This window comes from Vombatus ursinus, unplaced genomic scaffold (assembly GCF_900497805.2).
Source record: "Vombatus ursinus unplaced genomic scaffold, bare-nosed wombat genome assembly UNPS02014811.1, whole genome shotgun sequence".
Classification (NCBI taxonomy): Eukaryota; Metazoa; Chordata; class Mammalia; order Diprotodontia; family Vombatidae; genus Vombatus; species Vombatus ursinus.
Genome location: NW_020954589.1, coordinates 14526634 through 14554114, shown reverse-complemented (window position 1 = coordinate 14554114; position 27481 = coordinate 14526634). Strand labels below are relative to the sequence as shown.

Sequence of the window (27481 nt, the reverse complement as noted above, 5' to 3'; positions counted from 1 at the left end):
CTTGGCTAACACTAAAACCATCAGAGCAATCACCACTTCAACCAGAACTCAGGAATAAACTGCCATGGGAGCACAAGACCTATTCTCAACCCTAAGCCTAAGTCTCTATACACCACACCCACTGACAGGCAGCAATCAATAAATACAATTGTTGTGCATTAGCAGTAACATAGATATTTGTACTGAGTGAAATCTAAAGTCTAAGCCAGTGAACTTAAGACTAATAAAGCCATGGCTTCAATGTCTATCCAGATTGGTCCACTTGACATGGAAAAAAACTGTGCCGGAGCCATAAACCATATATACCTTTAGATTTTCCCAGTTGTCTTGCATGTATATGTCTTGGGTCATAGGAGGATGAACAGAACCCATATCTATTAATAATAACAATCCCTAGCTTTATAGTCCTCAAAATGCTTTCATTTCATTATCACAGTGGATTCTCACAGCAATCTCATGAGTTAGGTAGGGTATGTTGTTATTATCCCCATCTGACAAATGAGGAAACTTAAGTGCAAAGAGGTAAGGGACTTGCCTGGGGTCATACAGTGAGTTGGCAGCAAAGCCAGAATTAAAACACAGGTCTCATGGTATAGGAAAAAAATGGCCTGAGGATCATGAAAGTCATTAAACGGCTGCATGACTTTGGGTGAATCAATTTTTCCCCCTGCACAACATGACCATGTTGGACTACATGGTCAGTCTGGCCTCTCCCACTTCTGATGATGAAGGATTCCTCGAACCTAGCCTGGCACCACATACTCAGCACAAAGAATGTGTCCTGCTGGGCCAGGTGTGCACACCCTTGCTATGACACATGACATTTTTACATGTATGAGTGCTGCTGTTCTCTGAGTTTCAAGATGTTACTGCCAAGGGTGTGTAATTAACATAAATGACCGCTAGGGATGCACAGTCCTCCCTTCCACCTTGCATACAGCAAGGTAACAGAAATAACCAAACAGCAGCTTAGGTAAAAGAGTTGAGGCTCAGATCCACAGCCCATCATTGGCTCCAGCTCATACACTGATACATCCAGATATATGGACATAGGAAGACTCACATACAGACCAACTCACATAGACACATGTTTAGCAACCCACACAGATGCATTCACATGGATCACGCCACTATAGGAAAGAAAGGAAGCAACTCAATCTCTGCTGACCCAGCAAGGACTGGGATTTATGGTGTTTCATCCAATCTGTCATCCTGCTTCTCAAAGGGAAAACTGTTAACTATTTATAGTTTCAATGAGCCCGTATTTCTGCCTGAGACCCAACCACCCCATCGCCTCCAGACACTAGACTGAATCAGCTCTCAGCCATAGAGTTCCTAGCTGTGCCCATGGCCCACAGCGGGGTGAGACATACATAAGTGGAATAGTAGCCTTCACCTGTAGGGATACTCTAATACCTCCCAAGTTCCTTAGCCATCCTGCTCCCCTTGCAAATTTAGCCTGGCATACCCCTTACAGGGCCAGAACCAAGGAGCAGATTAGGAACCCTAGGAACCACCAAAAATGCCTCTAGGATTGACCCCAAGAAGCACCCTGGATTCTCCCAAATCATAAGGTATTCTGGTTTACTGGGAGGCAAAAAGTTGTTCTACACCTTTGGTTGTTTCTAATTACTCACCTGACAAAAATTTTCTCCATGTCTTCCAATCTATACACCTCCTTTACTCTGTGGGGATGGGGTGAAAGAAACAAAGGGCCATGTGAATTGAATTCCCCAACTTGCTTGGGTATTACTCATAGCTCATCTGGCTGAGCAGTAGATAATAGGCTTGGCATCTGAATCTCAACCTTCTCTTCTTCCCTTTTTCCCTTTCCTTCCTTCCAATCCACCTCCCAGCTCCTCTATGTGCCCTCTCCCTCCACAGGTCCCCCAGGCATCAGGGCTGGTCAATCCTATTCCCACAACAAGGACCCTGACAGATGGAAGTTAGGAAGATGATGCTATGATGATAACTGGGCAAGAAAGGGGTCAAACAAAAAAGAGAGGCCAAATAATCCCAACATGTCTATCTGTTCCCAGTCTGGTCTATACTTACTTAGGAGACAACCTATACCCCCAGCTACCTTAGATGAAGAACAAGACTGAGTAGGAGAAGAAGATCCCTAACTAGACAAGTTAGGAAGTCTGCCAAACAGATAGTAATCAATCCCAATCAACTCCCCAGTGTATTCCACCCTACTCCCCCAGGAACCCCTGAGAAAATGTATGGGATAGATGTTGGGAAATTCCCCTCAAAACTGGACTACTTAACACCCCATCTGCCTTCTATAATGTCTAAAATCCTACTATTAGTGATTCATTCCTTGCAGTTAAAATTTGTGTGCCCAAATACCCTTTATAAAATGAAAATACCTCTGGGAGAGATAACACAGAACTGTCATGCTGGACCACATAAACCCTAGCCAGGAATCTTAGAGGCTTCCTTGCAGGTACTCCGTAGACATGGAATTTTATAGCAGTTACGTCCAGGCTTGCTCCATTTCAAGGAGCAGGGCTGACTATCCAGAAGACAATACAAGATCTCATTTCTTTTCCTTTAGCCAGACTCTCACAACAGGGCCTGGCATAAGCAAGAGTAGGGCATAAGGGAAACTTGCTCCCCCGCCTCCTTCTTTCTACGTTCTCCTTTTCCTCCCCTCCATGGGGCTACTACATGCGTTCCTTAGCTCTAAGCTTCCCATTTCTGAACCCAGGTATGTCCATCCTATGCCCCAAAACTATTCCTTCATCAATTCCTCATAAAAATTATCGCTCTCTCAGGAGCCTCCTATCCAACAGCTGCCAGCAGTTGGGAAAAAACCCACTAACGTTAAATTTCAATAAGGCAACACGAACAACTGATGTTTCATGTACTGTCCTATTATTCCTGCCAGAGGCATTTACGTTGTCCAAAGGATACTTGGAAACACAAAGTTTTAACCCAAAGGAATGAATCTCTAATGGTAGAATTTTACGCAATGTAGCAAGCAAGCAAGTACGTTGAGGGTGTTGGGAAAGGGAGGGAAGAGCAACCTGCCTGGGAGGCAAAGAGGCAGTCCTGGCAGTGCAAGTGTCCCCAGTAGTAGGGCTCGGTTTAGACACAAGCAGAATACAGGTGTGATTCCACTTGTATTCTACAGGCTACCTTTGTGCTATGATTTGATGGGTGCTAAAGCAGCCCCCAGCAGGGCTCACACACCTGATGGGGTTCATGTCAGGCCTGCTGGGTTTGGAAACGGCTTTCACAAACTTCTCAGCGAGCTGAATTCTGCAACAAAAAGCAAAGAGTCTCTCAGAGATAAGCAAAAGGCAGCTTGGAGCCAGAAGATCTAGCCTCAAACTCCAGCTCTGCCCCTTATTCCCTGTGACCTCTTCTGGGTTTCTAGTTTTCTTATCTATGAAAGGAAAATTGCTGTAGATAATCTATAATCTCTAAGGTCTCTTCCAGCTCGAAGGCCGAGGAGCCTTTACTGCTACTAGTCATTCAGCCAACAAGCATTTACCAATCGCTTACCAAGAGCCAGGTGCTGTGCTAAGCCACCAGTGTGGGATCTGAGCTCTGAATGACCAGCAGGGCTGGTGAATGAGCCACGCTCACACACATCTCCTCGAGGTCTTCTTCAGCCAAGTCTTATCCCATCTGACCCCCTCCTTAGCTCTAGGCCTGAACTCTATTTGCAGACATTGTGTTACTTATGTTTTCAGGAGGATTTTAAAAGTTTTTACTTAACGCTCTTTTTTTTTTTTTTACATCACTGTCTCTTCCTTCCCTACAATAGAACCCTCCCTTGAAAACAATTTCTCATTCTCCAATTAGAACATGAAGCTGTCTGAGGGGGCTGCATGGTCCTCTAATCTCCACTGTACTCCCTAGTCCTCTGACACAAAACATGCCTGGTTCAATTGTATTAACTAACTGGGTTATACAGTACTATACCTGTACAATACATCCTCTTCAGGTAAATACTTTTTACCTATAAGAGTCATCTCCTCAGCTATTGTTATTGAGTCTTTTCATTCATATTCAACTCTTTGTGATTCCATTTGGGGTCTTCTTGGCAAAGATCCTGAAGTGGTTTGCCATTGCCTTCTCCAGCTCATTTTACAGATAAGGAAACTGAGGCAAACAGGGTGACGTGATTTGCCCAGAATCACACAGCTAGTAAGTAGGTGGGGCCAAATTTGAACTCAGGAAGATGAGTCTTCCTGATTCCAAGCCCAGTGCTCTATCCACTGTGCCACCTGGCTACCTGTACAGTGCATTCTCTTCAGGTGAATACTGTTTACCTATAAGAGTCATCTCCTCTCCGCCCTAGCACAAATGTCTCCACTGATCTGAGTGGCTGTGTTAACACATGGAATGAGCTGGTCCTCACTCAGTAGGCTCTAGCTGAGGAGGAGGCTGGAGCGACATCTAGAGCCCTGCCTACCACAGGTGGGGAGGAGGACCCCTAGCACCACTTAATAGTGGAGACCAGAAGTGAGAGGAAGATTGAGAAGGAAGCCATTCTGATACTGTGGCCAAAGCTTCCATAGGGGTCAAGCTGGAGTCTGGCTCTCCAAGGCCCCACCACCACATTATCTTCTCCTCCCAAGGCCCTGGGCCATACCGTTGATTAAAGTGCTGCTCCCGGATGTCTTGGCCATTCAGCACCAGTGCATCAAGGATGTGGATTGCGCTGATCTTCCGCTGAGCCTTACCCTTAACAAAACATATAAGGCCAAAGGAGATGATGTCTGTCTTTTTCTATTTTGCATTATCCATACCACTGGGGGGTGGGGGGTGGGGGGGTTGGTTGTTGCATGGATAAGAAGGAGAACAGTAGAGCAGGACTGCATGAGTACAAATAACTAGGAGCTAACTGTATAGAGTTTTATGTCTTTTTTATTCAAAGAAGTACTTACCGATAGTGGCTGTTCTATTTGAAGGCTGGGCAGATATAACTCAAGGCAGTATAAGAACCAGAGTCCTCTCTATCCTGCCCAGAAAGTATCTATCTGTCACCAGCAGAATGAAAGAGAAAGGGGAGAGGGAAGAACAAGGCCAGGCCAATGACAGCAATGAACTTAAAACCACCTCTAACCTCGCCTTTCAGTTCATGAACAATCTCTACTGAGAGCAGTGTGTCCCGGGGCAGCTCTGTCTTAAGGTCCAGTTTTGTCCAACGGTCTGACTGGCGGCCATCCCACGTGTAGATCTGGGATTTCTGCAAAAAGGAAGGACTGGGTCAGAAGGGCACAAAAGAAGAAGCAGGGCCTGGTGAGGTTTAATTCTCAGTCAAGGCTTCTAGTCAATATTGCACCCCATGTGTTTAAGTGTATTTTCTGCCTGACAGTTGATGGCGTGTGTTGCAGTGGGAAGAGGGGGATATGAAAGAAAAGAAATTTCGCTGTTCCTCACCTCAGCTCATATTGCAAAAAAAGGATGAGGTTTATACAGCTAAGGAAGGAAATAGATGATGAATTTGCATAGGACAGGCCTGGTGACCTCAATGTCTAAAGGTCAAATACCGTAGGAAAACTCAAAAGCATCGGAAAGGTTTCCAAAAGTCAGAGCAGCCCCTTTAGCAGAGATGAGGACAATCATCAGCATGTTCAAAGAAAAGGTCAAGTTGTCTACTATAGTCACAGCGTGACTGCCGAAGCAGGCCAAAACACAGCTCATCTGCATTGTGTGCCTACAGTTTTGTTAGCATAGAACTGATCACAGTTGTTTCTGATAATTTCCCCTTTACTTAATTTTCAATTGTTGTGAATTGTCTTTTTTAATTTTTCTATCAACAATTTGGTTTTACCCTTTTTAAAAAATCAGACTGTGTTTATTTTGTTTCTTTTCTCCCCAAAACAGTAGCTCCTGGTTTTATTTATTAATTCAGTGGGATTTTTTGCTTTCAATTTTATTAATCTCTTCTTTCACTTTCAAAATTTTTAATGTTAGGGTTTTTTTTTTAATATTTTGCTTTTCTAGGTTTTTTTAGTTGCATGCCCAATTCATTAACCTCTTCTTTCTCTCTTTCACAGATGAAAGTGTTTACAGAGATAAACTCTCCCTAAGTTTGGGATGCTTTAGCTGCATCCCAAAGTTTTGTTATGCATTTTCATTATTGTCATTTATTTTGATGAAATTTTCTATTGCTTTTTATTATTTGTTCTTTAATCCACCAATTCATTAGGATTAAATTATTTGGCCTCCAATTAATTTTGAATCCTTTCTTCAAAGGTCTTTTTCTGAATATACTGCATTTCACCGCACAACTGTCACACTCTGTGTGTTGTGGTTTTTTTAGTCCAAAAAATTGGTTTATAACCTTTCATCACATAATTGTAGCTTGGTATAATTCTACTCGTCACACCGCTTAAAAGGTAAACAGAGCAGCAATATATTCAGTGACATACAGATATGGGCATATGCACTTGTCAGTATTCAATTTTAACATGAGTATTCCGTGCATCCTAATCTTGCACCAAAGACAGCTTAGTAATAAATGATTTTTAAGTGATACCAGCACAATTTATTTTTTAAAAAAGCTTCATGTAATGGTCACGGCTCACATTTTTGCAAAAAATTTGGCATAAAATCTGTGACAGTTATGTGGTGAAATACAGTAATTTTTATTGCACTACGATCAGTAAAGAATGTATTTAATTTAACCTGCTTTTCTGCATTTGTTTGTGAGGTTTTTATGCCCTAACTACATCATCAGTTTTTACAAAGGTACCATACCTAGCTGAAAGACATGTATACTCTTTTCTGTTTCCATTCAATAATTACCAGAAATCTATCATATCTAACTTCTCAAATTCCAATCAGGTCTTTCACTTTTTTATTGTTTACCATCTTGCCATTTTTCTCTAGGTCTGAAAAGGCCACATTAAGGTCCTCTCCCTACTATTATATTCTGGCTATTACTACCTGCAATGTGATAACTTTTCCTTCAAGTATTTACATGCTATGCCATTCAGGACAGATATGTTAAGTATGGATATTTATTTTCTATAGTGTGCTCCTACAACATAAGCAAAATAGAGCTTCTGTGTTTATCTCTTTTAATTTGATATGTTTTTTATTGTTGCCTTGTCTGAGGATCACTGCTACTTCTGCTTTTTGAGGCATAACAGATTTTGCTCTATCCTCTTATTTTAACCTCATGTGAATCTTTGTTTCAAGTATATTTCTAGCAAATAGCATATTGTTAGATACTGTTTTCTAATTCATTCAGCTATCCTTGTATTATGGTTAAATTCAACCCATTCATGTTCACATTTATAACTGTCATTTTTAAATTTCTCTCCATCCTATCCTCTTGCACTTTTTCATTTTTTTCCCCCACCCTCCCCCAACCCTCCTTTGCAAAGAAGGCAGGAAAAAAAATGTGCTCTTTTTAGTGATCTATTAAATTAGTAATCTATAGTAACTGAAGCATTCTGTTTCTGCTCTGCGCCCCTTTCTTTGCTCCTGATCACAGGTTTTTACTCTTTCCTTTTAATCCTTCCTTCATGCTCTGACATTACTGTTTATTTTTCTTATGACTAATCTCTCACCAATCCTACCCTCCCTCTTAAATATCATTCTCTTCTCTTCTCTGTCTCTTTCTCCACCTCTGCCTATTTTCCTACTGAGTTTAATGTATCTCTGCATCAAACTCTTTGTGAATGTTTGTATTGAGTATGATCAACCTTTCTTTGTCTGATTCAGATCAAAGTAAGGTTCATGTAATGCCCATTCTCCCCATGCCTTACTCCATATTTATATTATTCATTTCATAAACCCCTATTATGTAAAATAGTAAGTTCCTTCCCCTTTCCTCTTCTTTTCTTCTAGCATGTTCCATTTTTCCTCTTCTTTCTTGTCTTAAGACCATCAAAACAGAACAAAATCATCCCCAGCCCCTGTTTGCCTTACTTGACTCTATGATCCTGGAAGACATTAACATTCTAAAGGGACACTTGTTTCTTCTCCCTTTATTAAAATGTAGACACTTCATTATTGTAAAGACACACAGGGAAATCCTAGGTGTCAGCACAGTCAAAGTGTAATGCTGAGTCTAGTTCTGGGAAAACTACTTTCCTGATCATGGTATCTCATCTGCCAGGTAAATATAGTGTGTGCTCCTACAGAGAACAAACATTAAACACTACCAGGTAGCAAAATGATAACCTCTAGAGGCTGTGTGAAGCAGTCCTAAAAAAGGTGCAGAGGAACCAACCTGGGTTGGGAGAAACCCAACCTAGCAAACTAAGCACAAACATACCCACCCACTCACCCCTAAGCCAATGAGAAACTTCTGCTCACTCCCCGACACCATGCAGCGGTAGTCCAGAACACAGCGAATTTTATCCAGGGTTTTGGAGTTGAGTGGAGTAGGCTTATAGCTGAAGATATCAATGTCAGTGCCCTAAAAGTAGGATTGAGAGAAATGACAGTTAAACTAGAAGGATGAACCACCACAGTCAGAACCCTGAACACTGTTCCGCCTGAACCTTCCCCTGACCAAACCACACACTGAATAGGATATATTTCAATTTGTCTGCAGTATTCCTCTAGGGCCTATTACAAGAAGCTGAGAAAGAAAAGAACACAGAGTCCCCAAGTGCACACAGATCGATTCACCAGCAGCTATAAGGAAATGTCACTAGAATATAAAAGTTGCCCCCTCAGTAAAACCAAAGGGAAGAATTTTTGCAGCTGTTTGTTAAGAGTAGTTAAGGCCTCTCTTCTTCCTGTTCAGTTTAATACACACAAACTCAATCTTTTAAGCATTTCCATGAGGTCCACTTGTCACACATCCCCACAGAACAAGGGCTACTGTGCTCTCAGTGATTCAAACAAAACTCAGGGAAAGCACAGGATTGGGAAAGATGAGGGACAAAGAACTACTAGGACCAGTTAACTAGGAAAGAGACTAAGAGCCTGGGAATTGCTGGGAGAGTTGTCTGGTGAATCAGGGCTGGGCCAGTAGGCCTGACCCTAAGCTCTAATTTTTGCTAGCACTTTCGGGGTGGGGAGTTGTCTCTGTTCCTCTGCCTCAGCTCTCCATCTACAAAGAAGAATCCACTTTCCACAGAGATGTTTGGAGGAGTCTGTAATGGTGAATCCCATAGGAGTCAAGTAAGCTGAAAGCAGTAATAATCACTGTGCTCAGGAGAACAGTGATAATGAACATGGCAGCTTCTAGAGATGAAAGCTGTCAGCCTATGTGACAGCTTCCCTGGGGATGCTGGGGAGGTGCCAATGCTAATGCTTTTACAGAGGGGGTATGACACAATCAAGGCCCTGGGGGTAGGGTGGGGGAAGAGTCATACTGGACTACCTCAAGGATTTCTCCCACTTCTCATCTCCATGACCTCAACCTTCTCCCAGATACTAGAGTCTACCTCACTCACCTTTATCAATTCAAAGAACTTTGACTTTGGATCTGAAGAAGAGAGAGCAACTCTGGCCTGATCTGGAATCTAAAGGAAGATATACAATTTTAGTTTCGGGGCTCACTGGCTGTCCTATCTTCTCCTGTGTATATCTGGGTGACCAGAGTGGCAGGGCAGAGCTGAGGAGAAGATTACCATGTGGAACCAGGGTGAAGGGACTGAACAGGGATCTAGATACAAATTACCATTGCCCCTGGGGGTTAGCATATCCTTGACATCAGCTGTTTGCTCTAGTAATCTTTGAGACCAATATGGCTACACAGAAAAATCAATAGCAAACTCTGTCTCACCTTCCCACCACTCCTTGACTAACAACTTCTAGATCTGGCCACAGGGAAGCACTTAAATGAGGGAGCTGAAAGGGAGAGCCCGGAGGACAGTGTCCAAGTGAATGGATGGTAGGGTTCACTGAGGGCAGATCAGTCCCTTTCAGCCATCAGCCTGGTCCTTGATGGATGGGGAAGCAATCAGGAAAGCATTAACGCTCACAATACTTACTACCCTCCTTTAGGGCAGTCCAGGAAGCAGCCTGCTGGGCTCTGACCTGGATGGATATACTCACCCCCCAGAGATGAAGGCACCCTTTTCGGATTTCTGCCTGGCGTGGTTCACTAAGAGTCCTGTGGGAAAAGTCAGCAACTGATTAACACACCAACGACACTCAAAAACCTTATACTATGTGTTTAACAGGCCCAGGGGAAAGGCAGAAATGGAAGACTCACTCACTCTTCCACCATTAGCCTAGGATGCTCATGACACTTCTCTGGGGCTCTCTCTCTCTCATGAAATTAGAGGTTAGTTACCCAGAGAGACCTGTAACCAGGCTGAAAAGGGGAAAGAAGCTATGCGCTTGCTAAGAGTTTACCCAAATACCTCCTTTCCATGTTCCCATCAGCACATTTCAGTTCCCTCTATTCTAATCAAACCCACACTGATTTTTTAACTGGCTGAAATTACCAGGCTTCTCTAAGTAAAGAAGGGTATGAAAATGGATCAAAACTCACCTCCTCCAGAAAGTCTTTCTATACTAATTTTACTTCACTGATTACTTTTAATACTCTATGTTACCTTGACATTCACATATTTAATTTTTTTTCATCTCACTGAGGAAAGGTTCACGTCTTATTTATCTTTGTATCTCCCTCAGTGCCTAACAGACTGCTATGAACCTCACAGGCAACTGATGTGCCCTGAATAAACAAATGGGTATCATGCTGCACTTGTTAGCACTGCTTTTTAATTGTCCTTGTGGCATTTCTCATGTGTTAGCTTTATCCCTTAAAAAGACTGTAATTTCACTCTTTGAGGGTAGGGACCATGTCATATATTTCTTTGATTTCTCTCTCAGATTAGCAGCATTTTGCACACTCAACAAAGTGCTTAACAGATATTGGCTTGAATTAAAAGGTGCTGGGGGTGAAACAGTCCCAAGAATCTTGCTAAACTGCTGCTCCTGATATATACAACCTTCTTCCATCCAGGAGGAAAACACTCACGAGTCTTGGACAAAGGCATAAATTTTGGCCAGGGCTTTGATCTGCAAGCTGCAGTGGCTGAAAGAGAGAAAACAACTTGACTTTAGGAGAATTTATGAAAACAAAGGCAAAAAGTCAGTGGCTTGAGTAACTGGAATGGGGAGACAAAAGGACCTTTACCATCAGCCATCCTACCATCTCCTTTTGATTGGGCTTAAAAGTCATTTATTACAATGTGGCTAAAGAATAGGGCCATTTTTACCATAACTGCCTCATGTTCATTCTAGATGGGAGGTGGTATAGCCAAGAGAAAAATGCACCAAGTTAAATAGGAGAAAACATATTCTAGTTTAGGCTTGCCCACTAAGTAGCGAAGTTACCTCAAAAAAATTACTTAACCATTATTTTCTTCATGTCATGAGAGGATATTAACCTCTGTCCTACCTTACCTTCCATGGTATCAATGAAATAATTCATGGGAAAGGGCTTTGAAAAAAGTTAAAAGAAGCATTCAAATAGAAAAAAAATTATTTTTTACTGGACGGGCTAAATGTAGCAAGACGAAGACTAACAGTGGATTAGGGAAAGAGATTCTCCCCTCTCAACCCCCAACTATGAGTCTTTTCAAACATTCTCCAATTACTTTAAACTTCTTTAGGGAACATAAGAGTCTAGCTTTCACCAAGGACTTTTCAAACACCTGTTGATACATTTCATGATAAGTTTTGTGATAGAAACAGGGACAGAAACTGGACCTGTGCTTTCATCAGTACAGGGGATTCTCAGGTGAGAAAACACTCTTCTTATCCATGCAGCTTATAGTCTCAGAGCAGGGATTCTTAAGAGGTGTGTGCATGTATGTATGTGTGTGTGTGTGTGTGTGTGTGTGTGTGTGTGTGTCTGTGTGTGTGTGTCTGTCTGTGTGCATGCGTGCATTATGGTCCCCTTTGGTGGTCTGGAGAAACCTATGGTCCCCTTCTCAGAATGTTTTTTAAAAGCATAAAATAAGATACATAGCATTGTGAAGGAAATGAATTCTTTCGAAATACAGTTATCAAAAAAAAAAAACAACTTTTTTTTACATTCACAGACCCTAGACAAGAGAAGCTTCAGTTGAAACTCAACACAGCAGTAGGTTAAGAACCCTCATCTTAAGGAGCTGCCTTGAGCAGTACAGAAAGTAAGTGACTTGCCAATATCACACAGACAGAAAGTGTTAGAGACAGGACTCTGAACCCAAGTCTTCCTCTTCCTGATTTCTAGGCCAGCTCTCTATCCACTATGCCATACTGCCTCTCAAGTTATCAGATAAATCAATTAAATTTGGTCTATGACCCACCTGCTTAGGTGACCACTACATAAAGTGGAAGACCTATGCTAGTTAAATAGAATTTTTTTAAAATGGCAAGTGAGGTTGAAAACATGTAGAATGCAGCTGTGAATCTAGTCAAGTGGGAAAAACTCTGAAGCTAAGACCTACCAAAGCAGGCTGAGACTGGAACTAAGGCAGCTGAACGACCCAGAAAAGGGAAGCTTCAGCTGAAACAATGCAATGGCCATTTACAGCCAAAAGCAATGAAAGGAAATTCCTTCTGCTTCTTGGGATTTGAAAGAGAGATGAGGCCTTTGTAATGGTCCTACTTCCTCGTACACCACAGATGCTTCCATATAATGATTTCCTAAGTTGAGGCATTAACCACAGTGATGATACAGAAAGGCAGAAGGGGCAGCACTGGGGACAGGATGAGGGCCTGAAACAAGAATCTAGGCAGAATAGGGAGATGTAGAAACCAAACCACTGAGGGAAGGATTCCCAATCTGCTGACCAGGTCTCACATGGGGCAAAGAGTTCAGCAGGCTCTGAACCTCTCGGCTCCTGGTTGTCCCCTCACCTCTCATTGGATCGGATCATGTAGTCAGTAAATTCAGGGTCTGACTTGATCACGTCCAGGGGGACCACAAGGTTGACATCCATGTCACTCTTCCGAAGCTGATTGAGCTTGTTGTTTACCTTGAAGAGATATTCCCGCACGTCATCAATCCCAGACTTCAAACTCTTGCACACCACGTACCTGCCAGGGAACATTCATTCCTCACAGTGAGCACCACAGACAGCACAGTCTCCTCCTAACCCACAGCTGGCACTGAGCTTTTCCCAAGGCCATCTCAATGTTGATTTCAAGACATATACTCTCAACAGTTTGGAAGACTCATGCTTCAGCACTCTTCCTCCTCCATCAATCAACAAATACTTATTAGGTGCTCAAGCATGCAAAGCACTATGCTAGGTGAAAGACAGAATGGTAAGTATAAAACACAGTTCCTCAAGAAACCCACATTAGTTCTAATTTTTAGTTCTGTAAGAAAGAACTTTTCTCAAAAAAAAAAAAACCTGCAAAGCCAGTAGTATAAGTATTATTATGCCCATTTTATAGAAAAAGAAACTGAAGTTCAAAAGTTAAGTTACTTGCCCATGGTCATATGATTGATAAATCTTGGAGCCTGGGTTTCTATTAAACTGTGCTTCATATCACAGACATCTCAGAGCTGGAAGGACTCAGGAGACATTCAAGGAGGGAAGTTCCACTGCCCTGGGGCAGGCCATTTCATTTTTGCATGGCTTAGTTAGGAAGTTTTTCCTTGTTTAAAGCCTTTATCTTTCTCTGTTTAACTTCTACCAATTGCTCCTAATTCTGCCGTCCGGGAACAAGCAGAACAAGCCTAATTCTTCTTCTATATGACAGGCTTACAAATACTTGAGGACAGCCAATTGTGGCCCAAAGGTATTTCATGGCCAAATTAGTTTAGGCAATGATGTTGTAAAGACCTCAGTGCCCAGTTGGAAAACATTTCACCATCTTTCACTGTCATGTCAGGGAAAGGCACCTAGAGATGCTACTTGAGCAATGCTATCAGAGAGACAGGCCTATGGAGAGGAGGGGGACCTCACCTCTCTGAGTTGGCAGGCCGGCTGGTGACAGGCTTAAAAAGAGACACGCGTTCAAAGCAGGTGTACAACAGATAGATGAGTCCCACGCTGAATGGCGTGAACAAATCAAAGGTTTTACAGATAAAGTGGCCTCCTGGATTAGAGAGAAACAGATAAGCAATAAACAGATAATCTCCTAGATTAGAGTAGAAACAGTCATAATCAGTGCGTTTTCAAGGGAAGGTGCAAGGAGAAGAAGGAATGTCACAGGGAGTCATGTAAACAAAGGGCAGGGGAAGGCAAACACAGACAAGTAGGCTGCTCGAGAGGGTGTAGATGGATTAGGGCATCAGTTATAAAGGATTTTTGAAGGTTCCTCTCACCTTCCTTCCCTGAATTCAACCATGTATTGTCATCTGAACAAACAGGTATTTTTGTACTTGTATCTATGACCGCTATAAAGTGCTCCTTTCACCCCTCATTCAGTCCCAACACAAGAGTGACTCTGGAGAGAGGCCTGAAGTGATGAGACAACTGAGGAAGAAAGTGTTACCTGTGCGGATAACAGACAGTCCTGTGAGAAACTGGCATAGCAATAGCTGCTTACTAAGGATTTCCTGCAGGTTTTCTTGCTTCTCCACAGAAAAACCCTGAAAGGAAAATACAAAATTAAGGACCACGAATGGGCAATGAAAACTTAAAATAACACCACATATACTACGGCACTTTGTATTTTTTCAAAGTACTCATATCACCATTATTTAATTTCATAGACACAAAACATCTACCTTACCTCCTTCATAGGAATTCTTAACCCTTCTGCCAGAAGGCAACTGAGACTCCAAGGATAAATAACTTTGCCCAAACTAGACTCCAGCCCAGGGGGTCCCCAACTTCTAATGCAGTGTTCTTTCCAACACAATGAAAGTTTCAGGGGATACACAGAGCTTCCTTTACCAGTCGGCAGCCCTTTAAGCTGTCATGGCAGTCCAAGGAGGGAAATCAGAGAGAACAGAACTACATTGTTGGCCTAGCCAGAAGTTGAGCAAGCATGGCAAGATGAGACACTACTCCAGGGTCCCCAGCAAAGTCTCACCTGCAACCCAGGGAACAAGTATCCTGCGAATGCTCCTCCACTCAGGACTACTCAACAGTCCTTATATAGGTGACTCAAAAGATTTCTAAGTATAGTTATGAAAAAGAAGGTTCTAACATAACAATAAACAATAATTTCTCTATGCCATAATGCCTCTTTTCCCAGGGATCCATTTCCCACTTTAACTGGCTCACTTGCTGGTCTGAGTCCTTGGTCATTAAATGTCCTTGATATCTCAACGTCATTTCCTTCTTCCTGGGCTCCATGAGGGGAACATAGACCTAGCCTCATCAAAGCAGCAAGGTAGTTGGTCTCTTTCAAAGCCTCAGTAAGAATCATGCCAGGAAAGGCTGGCTCAGCTCATCTGGGCTAACATCCAGAAGAGACAAAACCAAAAATATGTAGGACTTTCCCAATTTGAAGATGTGCATGAAAGTAAAGACAGTCCTTCAGTTTGTGGCTCCTACCACCATGTATAATATCAGTCCCATACCCAGTCAGATCAAAGCTAGTTTCCTAACTGCTCAATGTTCCTCAGGTTGGTCTTATCTGCCAACCACAGTTGTGCCACATCTTTTAAATTAGGCTATCCTTGACATGCTGCCCTCACTCTTCTGAGGCTCCTAATTATACCTACACATCACACAGAAGATGTTTGGAGTACCTTCTGGCATTTATCTTAAAACTAGTCCCTTAAAAGGCTTTCCTCTTTCGTCCTAGGAAAAAAGGAACTGAAACCAGCATTCTTTGGCCCTGGCCCGGTACAAAGATTCTCTGGAGGGTTGAATTAGCAGTGACTGAATCTTTTTGCCTAAGAAAACTACAATGGATTTCTCTCTCTCCCTTAAAGAGTTGCCCTGGAAACAGGGTCCCTGAGCAATTCACCACAGTTCAACTACTTGTAGATTCCCACTACAGATTGCCTTCATGCCACTACTGTCTTCCTCCCCCGGCACTAAGAGGGGAGGGCTGAAGACAGGGTGTTAAGTGGATCTCTGCTTGTCAACCTGTCAAACAGTTCTGAAACCAGCTAAATCTGGATAGCACATATCCAAAAAGGGCTGTCAGAAATACTGAAATTGACAAATAATTTATGACTTTTCCCTATTTGGTTTCTGGCTGGTTCATTTTAGTTATATTTATTCCTTAACTTGCCATGTCTCAGAGCCAAACAAGAGGAGAGCTGAGTATACCAGCTTGCTCCAAGGGAAGCAGTGCACATAACCCTCCCCTCAGCCTTGACCCTGGCCTTCACAAAATCACATACACATAGCAAAATAGCACTACCTACCCACTCCCTCCCCCCACCCCAGACCTGAGCTACACCTAAGAGACCAATGCCCATCCTAAACAAGGGCTTCTGTCAGAAGAGAACATAATCCAATCTTAACCCTTTACTAGGAATGCAACCCCAGAGAAGCACTGTGGCAAGACATGAACTTCTCACAGAGTGAGATATCACCTACCCCATCAGCCATCATAAAGTGCACACCCTTGCGATCGGTGTTATCCAGAACAAAATTTCGAAAAGCTGTGATGTTCTCTGGTCGAGTAATATCTCCATCTCCATCAATCCCGCCCTCACCTAGTAAGACATAATGTGGTTAGTCCATCTACCAACTGCCCTCCTAGGGACTAGTAAACACAGTTCTTCTGGACAGTGCCCGAAGGTAGGTAGGCATCCTTTAATCCTTTGGGGAGGGAATTCCTACGTGAGGGCCCTCATTACACTGTCCTCATCATGAAGCTCAACACAGACTTTGTGTAATAAAATCAATTCATGGGACTGAGAGGATTCTTCATATAAGAGTCATTAAAAATGAGTTTTCTATGAAACAGAAGGTACTTCTTAACCTCATTTTCAAAGCAGTAACTTTGAAATTGAAATCTTTTCCCCAAATTTATGCTCACTTCCCTCCTTCTGTGTAAAGGGCAGGGGGCAGGAGACCTGCTGGCATGGAACGTTGCATACACTGTCAGGAACAATGGGTTAGTGGGTTTTGCTTAATTTGCTGTTCCTGTGGTTGTTATGAAGGCAGGCTTACTAGGTTGGGGCGGGGCATATTTCAGACATGACTGTGATACAAAAAATAAAGGTATCAACAAAATCTAAAAAGTGATGTTTCTTTCTAGATTTATTTGCTGGCTTATGAGAAGGTTTCTCTTCCTTTACTCCTACTAAACATTAGGTATAAAGAGGTCTGGACAGATATGGTGGCAAGCCCAGAACAATCAGGACAGATAGATGCAGAAAGTGGGCTATCCATCACCAAATAACATTCCACTCTCAAGAGCTGGCAAAAGAACAGGATCTGTATTTCTTAATAAAAATGCCATCATTCAGCAAAAGATTATATAGTTTCATTACTTTCTGTTACTATAAGCAAAGAGTTCCCTCTGAAAGGGAAGAATGAATAACTTTGACAAGAATTTGCTGTGATTGGTGTTTAAACCATATGCAGCTGAACTGAAGTAGAGAAACCAGACAGAGAAGGAAACAAGCACGTGCTGGTATGGTGAGCTGCTGAATTCTATTCTAGTCTCAGACACTTAGTAGTTGTGTGACCCTGGGCAAGTCACTTAACTTCTACCTGCCTTAGTTTCCTCATCTGTAATTGGGGATTAAAAAAAAGCACATACCTCCCAAGGTTGCTGTGAGGATCAAATAGGATATTTGTAAAGTGCTTTGCAAACCTTAAAGCATTATATAAATGTTACTATTATTATTATTATCATGATCATTATTAATTGCTTGGACCCCAAGACAAAAGAGCCAAACAAGACTGACACAACTGCCAGGATAGTGTTTCACTTTTACAACACAGGAGCCTTTTCAGGACCATTTCTCCTTTGAGAAGATTAATTCCCCTCTCCATAATGCATACCATAGTAGGGTTCGAAGAGTTCACTGGAAGCTGCATAGAAATCCTCCAGCTTAAAGTCATTGGGCCCTTTCAAGGTCATTCCAAAGCCCTTTGCATGCCACTTCTTCCTCCAAAGCACATATTCAGAGAAGCCGCCAGGGCCTGCACATACATCAGCAAAGTATAGAAGCTCTGGATCCCGGTCCTTCAACAGGGGTTTCTATAAAAGGAGGATGAGAAAAGACGGGAAAAGGAAGAGAGGAGTGGAAAGGAGAGAAGAGAAGAAGAAAGGAGTTCAGTAGGGATTATTTAAAGGGAAAGAAGGAAAGAACTGTTTTCTCACTAAACTAGCAAAATTTGGTTCCAAGACCACTGCACCAAGCCCAATCTCTGCAAGATCCTCTCTCACTAATGCTACAGATTTCCATCCATAGGCAGGAGATGCTTCCTCTCCAGCACAGCTTCTCAAGCCTTTTCTATAACTACTAAATCAACTCCCTAATAAAAATTACAATACAATCAGTTATTCCTAGAATTTGGCCTTTTTTTCTTTTCAAAAAATTTTCCCCCATGTCATTTCATTGTATCTTCACAAGTACCCCATGAAGAACACAAGACAAAGCATTACCATTTATTCCTGGAAAAAATGAGAGTTAAATGACTTATTCAAGGTCAGCCAGACAGTTAACAGGAGATGTCTAAAACCCAGACTTTCTGAATCCTGGCCTTTAATCTTTCCATTAAAAGGAATGAGTAACTAAAGCTGTAGTCACTGGTACTCTTCTCTCATTACCACATGCATCTTCTCCTTCATTCCTCTTGCTTCCATACCTTCCATCACCTTCCACTTGCCCTGCTTTTCCCTTCTCCCTTTTCCCCTACTTATGCCATCCCAATTGCCAAGAGTGCCCAGGAGCACTGTTTCATCCTGCAAGATGAGTCAAGCCTAAGCCCTAGATCAGACCATGCGGCCTGTAATACTCCTTTAAAAGGTGGTAGAAATATTCCTGCTCATCACTAGCGCTTTAATAATCACAATAATCAACACATGTATATCAATTTAAGATTTGTAAAGTGCTTGAAGTACACTAGTCCATTTGATTTACAGAACAATCCTGTGAGGCTGCAGCTACAGCTATTACTATTCCCATTTTACAGATAAGGAAACTGAGACTGAGGGTGATTAAATTACTTTCCCAGGTTCACACAGCTATTCTCTCTGATCTGCAAAGGAGGAAAAATTTTATCACTGTCTTGATGACTGGAAAATGCTGAGACTGTTATAAGTTTTGAAGACTATGAGACAGGTTTCTATGGAGTACAATAAAAAATGGGAGAGAACTCCTAACCATCTGCAATCTTCACAAAGCACTCTGCCAAAAAGCAAAGGAATGGGGATAATTCATACCCTTACACTGGGGGAATAAGCATTCAGAGCTCTAACATATTTCTAACTGGAAATCAAATGGCTTTGAAAGCATAGTTAAAACAAAGGAAACAGCTGGTAATTTCCAAAATGTAGTCCCTTTGGAGGGAAGGGGGGAAGAGGGTACAAGAAGGGAACCCTAGTGATGGCAGTTGAGCTTTCCCTAAGTAATGAGAGAACCTCCAGATAAGGAGCTTCTGAATGCAGCAGGTGCTAACCAAGAACAGGCTTCAAAAGCCTGCTCAAGTTTCCTTGGAAAAATCCCACCCTGTGTCTCAGGTAGGCAGTGGCACACGAGTTCTGAGGTGTCCCAACTTCCCTGCCTGAGATCCCCTCAGGACTCCTGTATTCTGTTTAGTCCATATTCACCGGCACTTATTTGCACAAATGAAAAAGATTTAGTGGCATTTACACAGTAAGACACTTTCTATGTAAGCCCTGGTTAGCTCAAGTAGCAAGAGCACAGTGCTAATGAGGCCGTGGTCATGGATTTAAGATCTATATGATCAGTTGGTTTTGAAAAGAACAAGCCAGTTTTCTTCTGCCACTGACTCAGTCTAACAAATTTGATGCACAAGGAAGAGTGGAAGCATGGGGATGGACCAATGAAGATAATCACCACCTCTAAAAAGAAAATTCAATTCAGTCTAAGGTTCTGAGATTTCAACATATATGACTTATTTATGAGAGGGAAATAGCTTCATCTATCACTTGACTAGACTTAGTTCAGGCTTCTTAAGTTTAGTTCCTTATGTACAAGGCCACGTCCAATATTTCTAAAAAATGTTTTGTTGATTCATTTTGTTGTTTACAGCTGGGAAAACTACCGACATTTCCCCCACCCCCAACTTCTTCAGGTTACTTATTACAAGACAATGTTGGACAGGATTTTAGTCTGAAGCCCTGGATCCAATCTGAATGAGAAATTCCTGGCAATATTTCTTAAACTGCCAATTCAGAAACAATGCCCTGAACAAAAACCTTTATCTTCTAACACTTCCTTTAAGGAAAATGGCTGAAAGCTGAGGAAGGAGGTGACAGGTAGAAAGCTGGGGACCTTCTTACGTCTGGACCAACTCCAGGTACTAGTCAGACTACAAAGGAATTTGATTCCTTCAAATAATGGAGCTAGCTCATGAGTTTATCTTTGGCCAGGTGAAAAGAAGAATCCCCATTTTCCAGGAATGGTCAAAAAAGGATTTAATGATCCCACCAATATTTTAAATTACTATTATTCTGAGACTCTTACCTATACTCTGAACCCTTACTGAATCTTAACTGTGGAATTCTGTCTATTTTTTTTGCAAATATTATAAACTTTAATTCCAAAATGTATCGTGTTTGAGATTTTCAAATACTCTAATAATCTCTTGATCTCACTCTAAGAAGAAATATTTGGAATTATTTAAAACTAAATGTATAAAAATTATTGCTGGCAAGTGTGTGCCTAAAGCACAGAGTACAGAATTTCCTTCTACACACTACAAATGCTTCCCAATAACTCCTCCCCAGTACCTCCCTTATATGAATGTATTTGTGTCAAAAAAGCAAGACAGAACAGAAAAACAAAATTGTCTTGATACAGAGGCCATTACTGACAGAGTATATAGGACATCGCAAAAGTCTTGGTGCAGTTTTAAGCTTAAATCTATAATATAATGTAAAACTATAAATAATGGTTTGCATCTCTTTAACAAGAAGTGTGTTACAACATCAGTTCTATGGAACCAATATTGACCACATTTTTTTCTTGTTTTCTTTCTCTTCCGTTTTTCTAGGACACAGTTTCAAAAATGCCCAAAAGGCTAAGACTCTTTAGGACAGAATTAAAAGTTAAAGACCCTTGATGCATTGTTGGGTGGAGTTGTGAAATGATCCAACCATTTTGGAGAGCAATTTGGAGCTGTGCCCAAAGGGCTAAAAAATGTGCATACCCTTTGACCCAGCAATAGCCTTCTAGGGCTATATCCCAAAGAGATAACACAAACAGAAAAGGGACCTACATGTACAAAAATATTCATAGCAGCTCTTTTTATGGTGGCAAAGAATTGGAAATTGAGAGGATGCCCATCAACTGGGGAATGGCTGAGCAAGTTGTGGTATATGAATGTAATGGAATACTGTTGTGCTGTAGGAAATGATAAACAGGCTAACTTCAGAAAAACCTGGAAAGACTTGTATGGTCTGATGCTGAGTGAAGTGAGCAGAACCAGGAGAACATTGTACATAGTAACAGCCACATCGTGCGATGACTAATATTGATAAATTTAACCCTTCCCAGTAATACAAGGATCTAAGACATCTCCAGAGGCCTTGTGATGGAAAATGCTATCCACATCCAAACAAAGAACTATGGAAGTTGAACTGCAACTTTTTTTTCTCTTCTGTTGAGTTTTGTTTCCTCTTTCTGATGGTTCCTCCTATTGGTTTTGATTTTTACTTACAACATCACTAGTGTGTAGGTGTGTTTGGGTGGGAATGTGGATGTATGGCTTATATTGGATTGTGCACCATCTTGGCTTGAGGGTGCTAAGGGTGGTGAGGAGGAAAGGGGAGAAAAATTTTAAGCTCAGAGGCATGTGGAGGTGATTGCTGATGAATCTGGATGGATTAATAAAAAAAATTTTTAAAAATTAAAAAAAAAAACTTAAAGACTTTATTTGAACTGATGCTGAGGAAAGTGAGCAGAACCAGGAGAACATTGTACACACTAACAGCTACACTGTGCGATGACTGACTTTGATAGACTTGGCTCTTCTCAGCAATGCAGGGATCTAAGACAATTCCAGAAGACTCACGATGGAAAGAAAATGCTATCCACATCCAGAGATAGAACTATGGAGTCAGAATGTAGATGGAAGTATACTATTTGCTCTCCTTTTCTTTTGTTATTTGTTTTATTGCTTCATTCTCGAGGTTCCTGCCATTAGTTCTAATTCTTCTTTACATCATGACTAATGGGAAAATATGCTTAATATGAATTATAAGCAGAGTCTATATCAGATTACACGAAGTCTTGGGGAGGAGAAGGAGGGAAAGAAAATTTAAAACTAAAAATCTTATGGAAGTAATGCTGAAAACTAAAAATAAATTAATTATTTAAAAAAAAATACTTAAACACCTAAGTTCAGCTTTTTCCCTATCTTACCTCTTATTATACTCCAGAGTCAGTGTTTCTTTGTCCTGATGATTTCTCTTCCAGGTTCTCTCTACCCTACTAAGGAACAGCTAAAATTCCTTGATTTCTTTTGTGTCCTTCAGGCCTTACACTTTATCTTCCTTGTTTTCCATAGTTCTCAAATTCTCTAGAGCAGCATCTTCTAGTCCCAGGAAGCCCTACAAGAACCCTCAACTCCCATCCCCCCAAACCTTCAAGGGTCCCTGAGCTTGGATTCTGCAAACCTGACTAGCACAAGGGCAATTCATCCTCCAAGAGGGTTGGCTGTAAGAATGCAGCTCGTTGGGGCAGCTAGATGGCAAAGTGGATAGAGCACCAGCCCTGATGTCAGCAGGACCTGAGTTCAAATCCGGCCTCAGACCAAACACTTGACACTTACTAGCTGTAGGACCCTGGGCAAGTCACTTAACCCCAACTGCCAAAAAAAAAAAAAGAGTGCAGCTTGTTGTCCCTGCTAAAGGTTCTATTGTGCTCTCCAGGAAAAAAACAACAAGCCTGCTCAGTCTGGTTCTCAATTTGGTCTTGAGGCAATAGCAAACATGAGAAGACAGAAGAAAACACCTAGCACTCTCTCCTTGAGGAATCGGGAGAAACGCTTCTTAAAGGACAATTTTCTATGGCCATTAGCAACCAATTCAAGCCAAGAAACTACCCTGACCCAAACAACACAAACACCTTTCTCTGTATAACTAACATTTCTACCCACAGTTTATGAGTGGTATTGTCCTAGTGACTTCTTCATTTTCATTTCAGCAAAAGGCAATAAGCAGGTAACAGGTGCTGGAGGTATTTACATTTAAAAGCCCAGAATGATACTGTGCTTTCCCATAAACTTGACAGAATCCCTCTGCTATCAGGGGCTAAAGGGAAATCATTTGGAACTTAGAAAACTAAATCATCATTATTCCAATTAAATTTTCTCAAAGCACCAATTCTAACAGTCTTTTCCTGCTGGCTACTGCAGTTGGGAAGTACAGAAACGCCTAGGAGAGGGAAATGACTGTAGGATACTTGGGTCTACCAATGAGCATGCACACTTGTGAAGCAGCTAGCGAAGTATAAGCTGAAATATGAGACCTCAGAAAGCAAGTCTCTAGCATTCTAACAATCAAAAGGTATGTGAAGACAAAGGTTAGTTATATATCGGTAGGCTTCAAAAGCCTTTATCTTAGGGGCAGCCAGGTTGTGCAGTGGATAGAGCACTGGCCCTGGAATCAGGAGGACCTGAGTTCAAATTCAGCCTCAGACACACAACTCTCACTAGCTGCACAACTGCACAAATCACTTAACCCCAACTACTTCACCAAAAAAAAACAAAAAACAAAAACAAACAAAAGCCTTTATCTTTTGAGGAGTAGGATGAATTTTATTAAATTAGCAATTCTGAGTGGGTAAAAATCCTTTTTATTACAAGCTGTACCCACAAATCCAAAGGCAACCATACATATACATACACGTGTACATAGATATATATACCTATCTACCTACGTACATACACATATTTATTGCCTTTTGCAATGTATGTTTATGTTTGTATATTTAGGATTTCAAGAAGTCATTTAGTCTCACCCCCTCCCTTAAGGAGGATATCCTTATCCTTGTTTTATATGTTTTATAAGTAAACTAAGGCTCTGAGAAGTTAGTTATTTTCCCCAAAGTCACCTAAGGACTAAGCGGCAACTGAAGGTGGGGACAAGAACCAATATCTCTTGCTTGCCGGAACAGTGTTTCCTTCTATGACATCATGATACTTCTGAAAAGTCATTTGGATTTGTTGCCTGACACAAAAAACCTAGGCAAAAACTAACAGGGGATGATTTCAGATTTCTCACTCTCTGCATGTCTACCACCACTACCATTTACAGCAAGAACCGACTTGAGATTTTCCCTTTTCCCCATGGCCTCTTTTAAAGGAACACTGCTCTGCCAATCATGGCTCTCTCATTTTCGGGGGCCTAAGCCTGTACAGACTGCTTCAACTCAGGAAGCATCTTGACCCTTGGCCACCTGGCCTGCACTAAGTAACAGGTTCTACACACTTAGGAGGACAGAGGCTTACACCTGAATACCTGGATGTAGTTGCTGCCTGAGGTACTTTTTAGTTAGCCTACCTTTGGGGACCACAGAGAAGTCCAAGGCAGAGCCCATAAGAACCATTCAACTGCATCATCCTCCCAGATTTTAACAAGTGGCCAATTTTGAGCTTAGAGCCATGTGGTACCATAGAATCATAAGTAAAGAAAGACTGAGTCTTACCCCCAATGAGTCCTTTGGGTTCGTAAACATACGATCAAATACAAAGTCAATATTGGCCATTTTCATTGCTGCTCTGCAACATAGCAAAAGAGGAAAATTGTAACTTATTATACTCAAACCACCCTGAAGCTGAGGCTCAGGTAAAAAGAAAAGACAGAAAAAGTACAGGGAGAAAAGTGCTCACAAAACCTGTTTAGGAAGAAGACTCCCCGGATCATTTCATAGGGATTGGACCTGGTCCGAGCTCGACGCATCTCCTCTCCATCCAAATCATCAAACACACTCTGCCAATAGAAAACCAGAAATACAAAATGAGCATCACACCAATGTCTCAGCCATAGGAACCCTCAAAGACCTGAGGATCCTGACTGTCTCCCCTTCAGAACCCTCCAGAGGCCTGGGTTAGTGCTGTGCACAGAAGTCTCTCTTGCTGTTGCTAATTCCCACATCTCATACTTGGCTGTTTCTCCTTCCCAAAGGGAAGAGTTAATATTCTAAGGATCACTCAAACTCAGCTCTTTGGAAGACTGTTAATTATAAAGGGGGGGGGGGGGGAAATGAGATTGTGATTTTTTGGTAATTCCTGGCATCCAGAAAAAGAAAAGTTCCATCTTCATCTGTGTCCCATTCCAGAGACAAAGTGCCCTAAATGCTGAGCCTTTTGCCAGCCAAGTCCCAGGAAAGACAATTCACAGCAAAAAAAAAAAAAAACAAAAACAAAAAACTCTGTAGAGGATAGACTAAGCCAAGAGATTTCGCCTTCTCCATCAACTTTTTCCCTTTTCCAATCACTATTACCCAAATCCCATTCTTTCTGCCTCCAAAAGTAGTTACTGGATCACTCCAGTGACACAGGACAGGAAAATTACCAGAAAGAACAAGCAGGTTAAAGGATACCTTAGAAAAATGGGAAGGGTTCATTAATGCCAATCTAGAGTTCTTCTCTGAAAAAAAAATCTGTTTAACCTAAGAAAAAACCTGAGGAATGTATATGCATGAATAATCTCTCCTCAGCCTACCCAGTAAAGAGCTCACAGAGCAGCTTGCTAAATCGGAGCTCTTGAATCTACCTCCAGGAGAAAGGCCTTACCTTCCAATTCAACAAGCATTTAAGTGCCTACTGTGTGCCAGACACTATACCTTGCACTTCAGGACATTGTGCAGAAGCTCTTCCCCACAAAATTCAGTTTCATCTTCAATTATCATCTTCCTCTGATACAAAGGCATAGAAAAAAGTAAATCATTATCATGCTTAACTAGAATCAGGGGACAACTGAGAAAGGGGAGTTGGCTTCTTAAAGAAATGATATTGGAGGAATTATAATCATAGTATATACTTTCAACTTTGAAGTCTGTAAGAGGTACACTTTTGAAGGACAGGCTACATGCTAAAGGTTGCACTGTGACTGAGTAAGATGAGAAACACATGGGATATGGGGGAAGAACAGACGACCGGATATAGACTGCAGACAGACAGACAGGAGTCTGACAAGAGGTTCAGAGAGAAGATGAATCTTAGTTTAGTTACAGAAGCTGTACAGAACTCTGGAATTTGGACCAGCACATTCAGTAACTTCTCTCTCAGGAAGTCTCACATATACATTTGACAATTTTATCCAGTCTTTATGACATTAAACCCATGTTAAGCCTTAACTGTAGTTGAGGTTTACATGAAGACTTTTCTGATCCTCCAGGCAATTAGTGCCTCCCCCACCCAAATACTTTGTCTTTACTTTGTACATATTTGACTATGTACACATTGTCTCCCTTAATAGAATGTAAGATCCCAGAAGGCATCAACTACCTCATTTGTTGTGTCTTTATAGCCTCAGCACCAAGCACAGTGACTACCACCACAGAACAGACATCATGTGGATTTGCGCCACTTCATAAAAGTCTGTTGACTAATATGGGGGAGGGGGGCGGTGAGGGGAAAAGAGTAAAGACCAAATGAGAAGATACCTGGGGTGGCAGCAACTATGTGAGGGTACAGAGAGACTAATGGAAGTCAACCACAAAGTCTATACGGTTTTCACAGACAAGATTAGTCATCCTGAGAGACAATTTTAACCAGGCCTAGAAGTTGATCAAGTTCCCTGGGAGATATGAAGTTGACAAAGTCCATGTTCCTTTGACATGCCTCCAAATGAGTTGAGAGAGTCAGGATTCAAATCACTAACTTGAACTAGGTAGTAACTAGGTACTTCATTCCCTGAGGAGAAAGGACAAAGATCCTAAATCCTTCTGGCAGCTGTAGGTATAAGATAAATTTGTCAAGGGACTAAAGTACCACACAGATAAGACGTTTATTGTTATTAGAGAAAGCAAATAGGAAGAAAGACATTCAAATTGTCTTTCCCTAGAGCTCAAGAAAGGTAAAGAATAGGGAAGAACCAGGGTTAGAGAGCTATGCTCAACCTTATCCTACTCATTAGTTACTATGAAAAATCTTGTAGTGCATCTTGCAAGAACAAGAATGTTTAATATATAGCCAAATTAGAACTTGGATAATTGCTTTTTACCTCCTGTAGCTTTATTTCATTAAAAGGTTCTTAAGTATTTTCTAGTACTGTTGAGCAATAAAGTATCCAGGTAGGAAGGTCACTAGAACAGAAGCTGGAAAGGGTCCTTTTTCATATTCCTCAATCTGTGTGGTTTTGCATGTTTGTGTTTCCTAACTTCAAAGTCACTTACCTTCCTTAATTCCTCCTTTGATAAAAGGGGTACTTTACATACAATTGGGAATCAGGATAAAGTATGTGCAGCAGTCAGCTCATCTATATAACTTTTAGTTTCAAGATATTTAAGATACTCATATTTAAAAGAGATATA

At 41.5% G+C, this 27481-nt stretch overlaps 1 protein-coding gene across 5 annotated transcripts in view; it reads right to left on the bottom strand.

The window, feature by feature from the left end:
• The window catches only part of CMTR1 (cap methyltransferase 1), a 152814-nt gene that overhangs the window by 4840 nt on the left and 120493 nt on the right, over positions 1-27481 (bottom strand). For 2 of the 5 annotated variants that reach the window (XM_027876243.1, XM_027876246.1), the window contains 16 exons: positions 25790-25861; positions 24839-24933; positions 24650-24722; positions 17811-18009; positions 16392-16510; positions 14383-14479; positions 13851-13983; positions 12793-12972; positions 10922-10978; positions 9988-10045; positions 9384-9452; positions 8264-8395; positions 5084-5206; positions 4610-4701; positions 3199-3267; positions 1638-1685 (listed from right to left, as the gene is read on the bottom strand). In XM_027876243.1, the coding sequence (XP_027732044.1) occupies positions 1638-1685; positions 3199-3267; positions 4610-4701; positions 5084-5206; positions 8264-8395; positions 9384-9452; positions 9988-10045; positions 10922-10978; positions 12793-12972; positions 13851-13983; positions 14383-14479; positions 16392-16510; positions 17811-18009; positions 24650-24722; positions 24839-24933; positions 25790-25861 (1616 nt within the window). Of the gene's footprint in view, positions 1-1637; positions 1686-3198; positions 3268-4609; positions 4702-5083; positions 5207-8263; positions 8396-9383; positions 9453-9987; positions 10046-10892; positions 10979-12792; positions 12973-13850; positions 13984-14382; positions 14480-16391; positions 16511-17810; positions 18010-24649; positions 24723-24838; positions 24934-25789; positions 25862-27481 lie in introns of those variants that run through there. The other 3 variants (XM_027876242.1, XM_027876245.1, XM_027876244.1) reach the window with 3 other exon arrangements.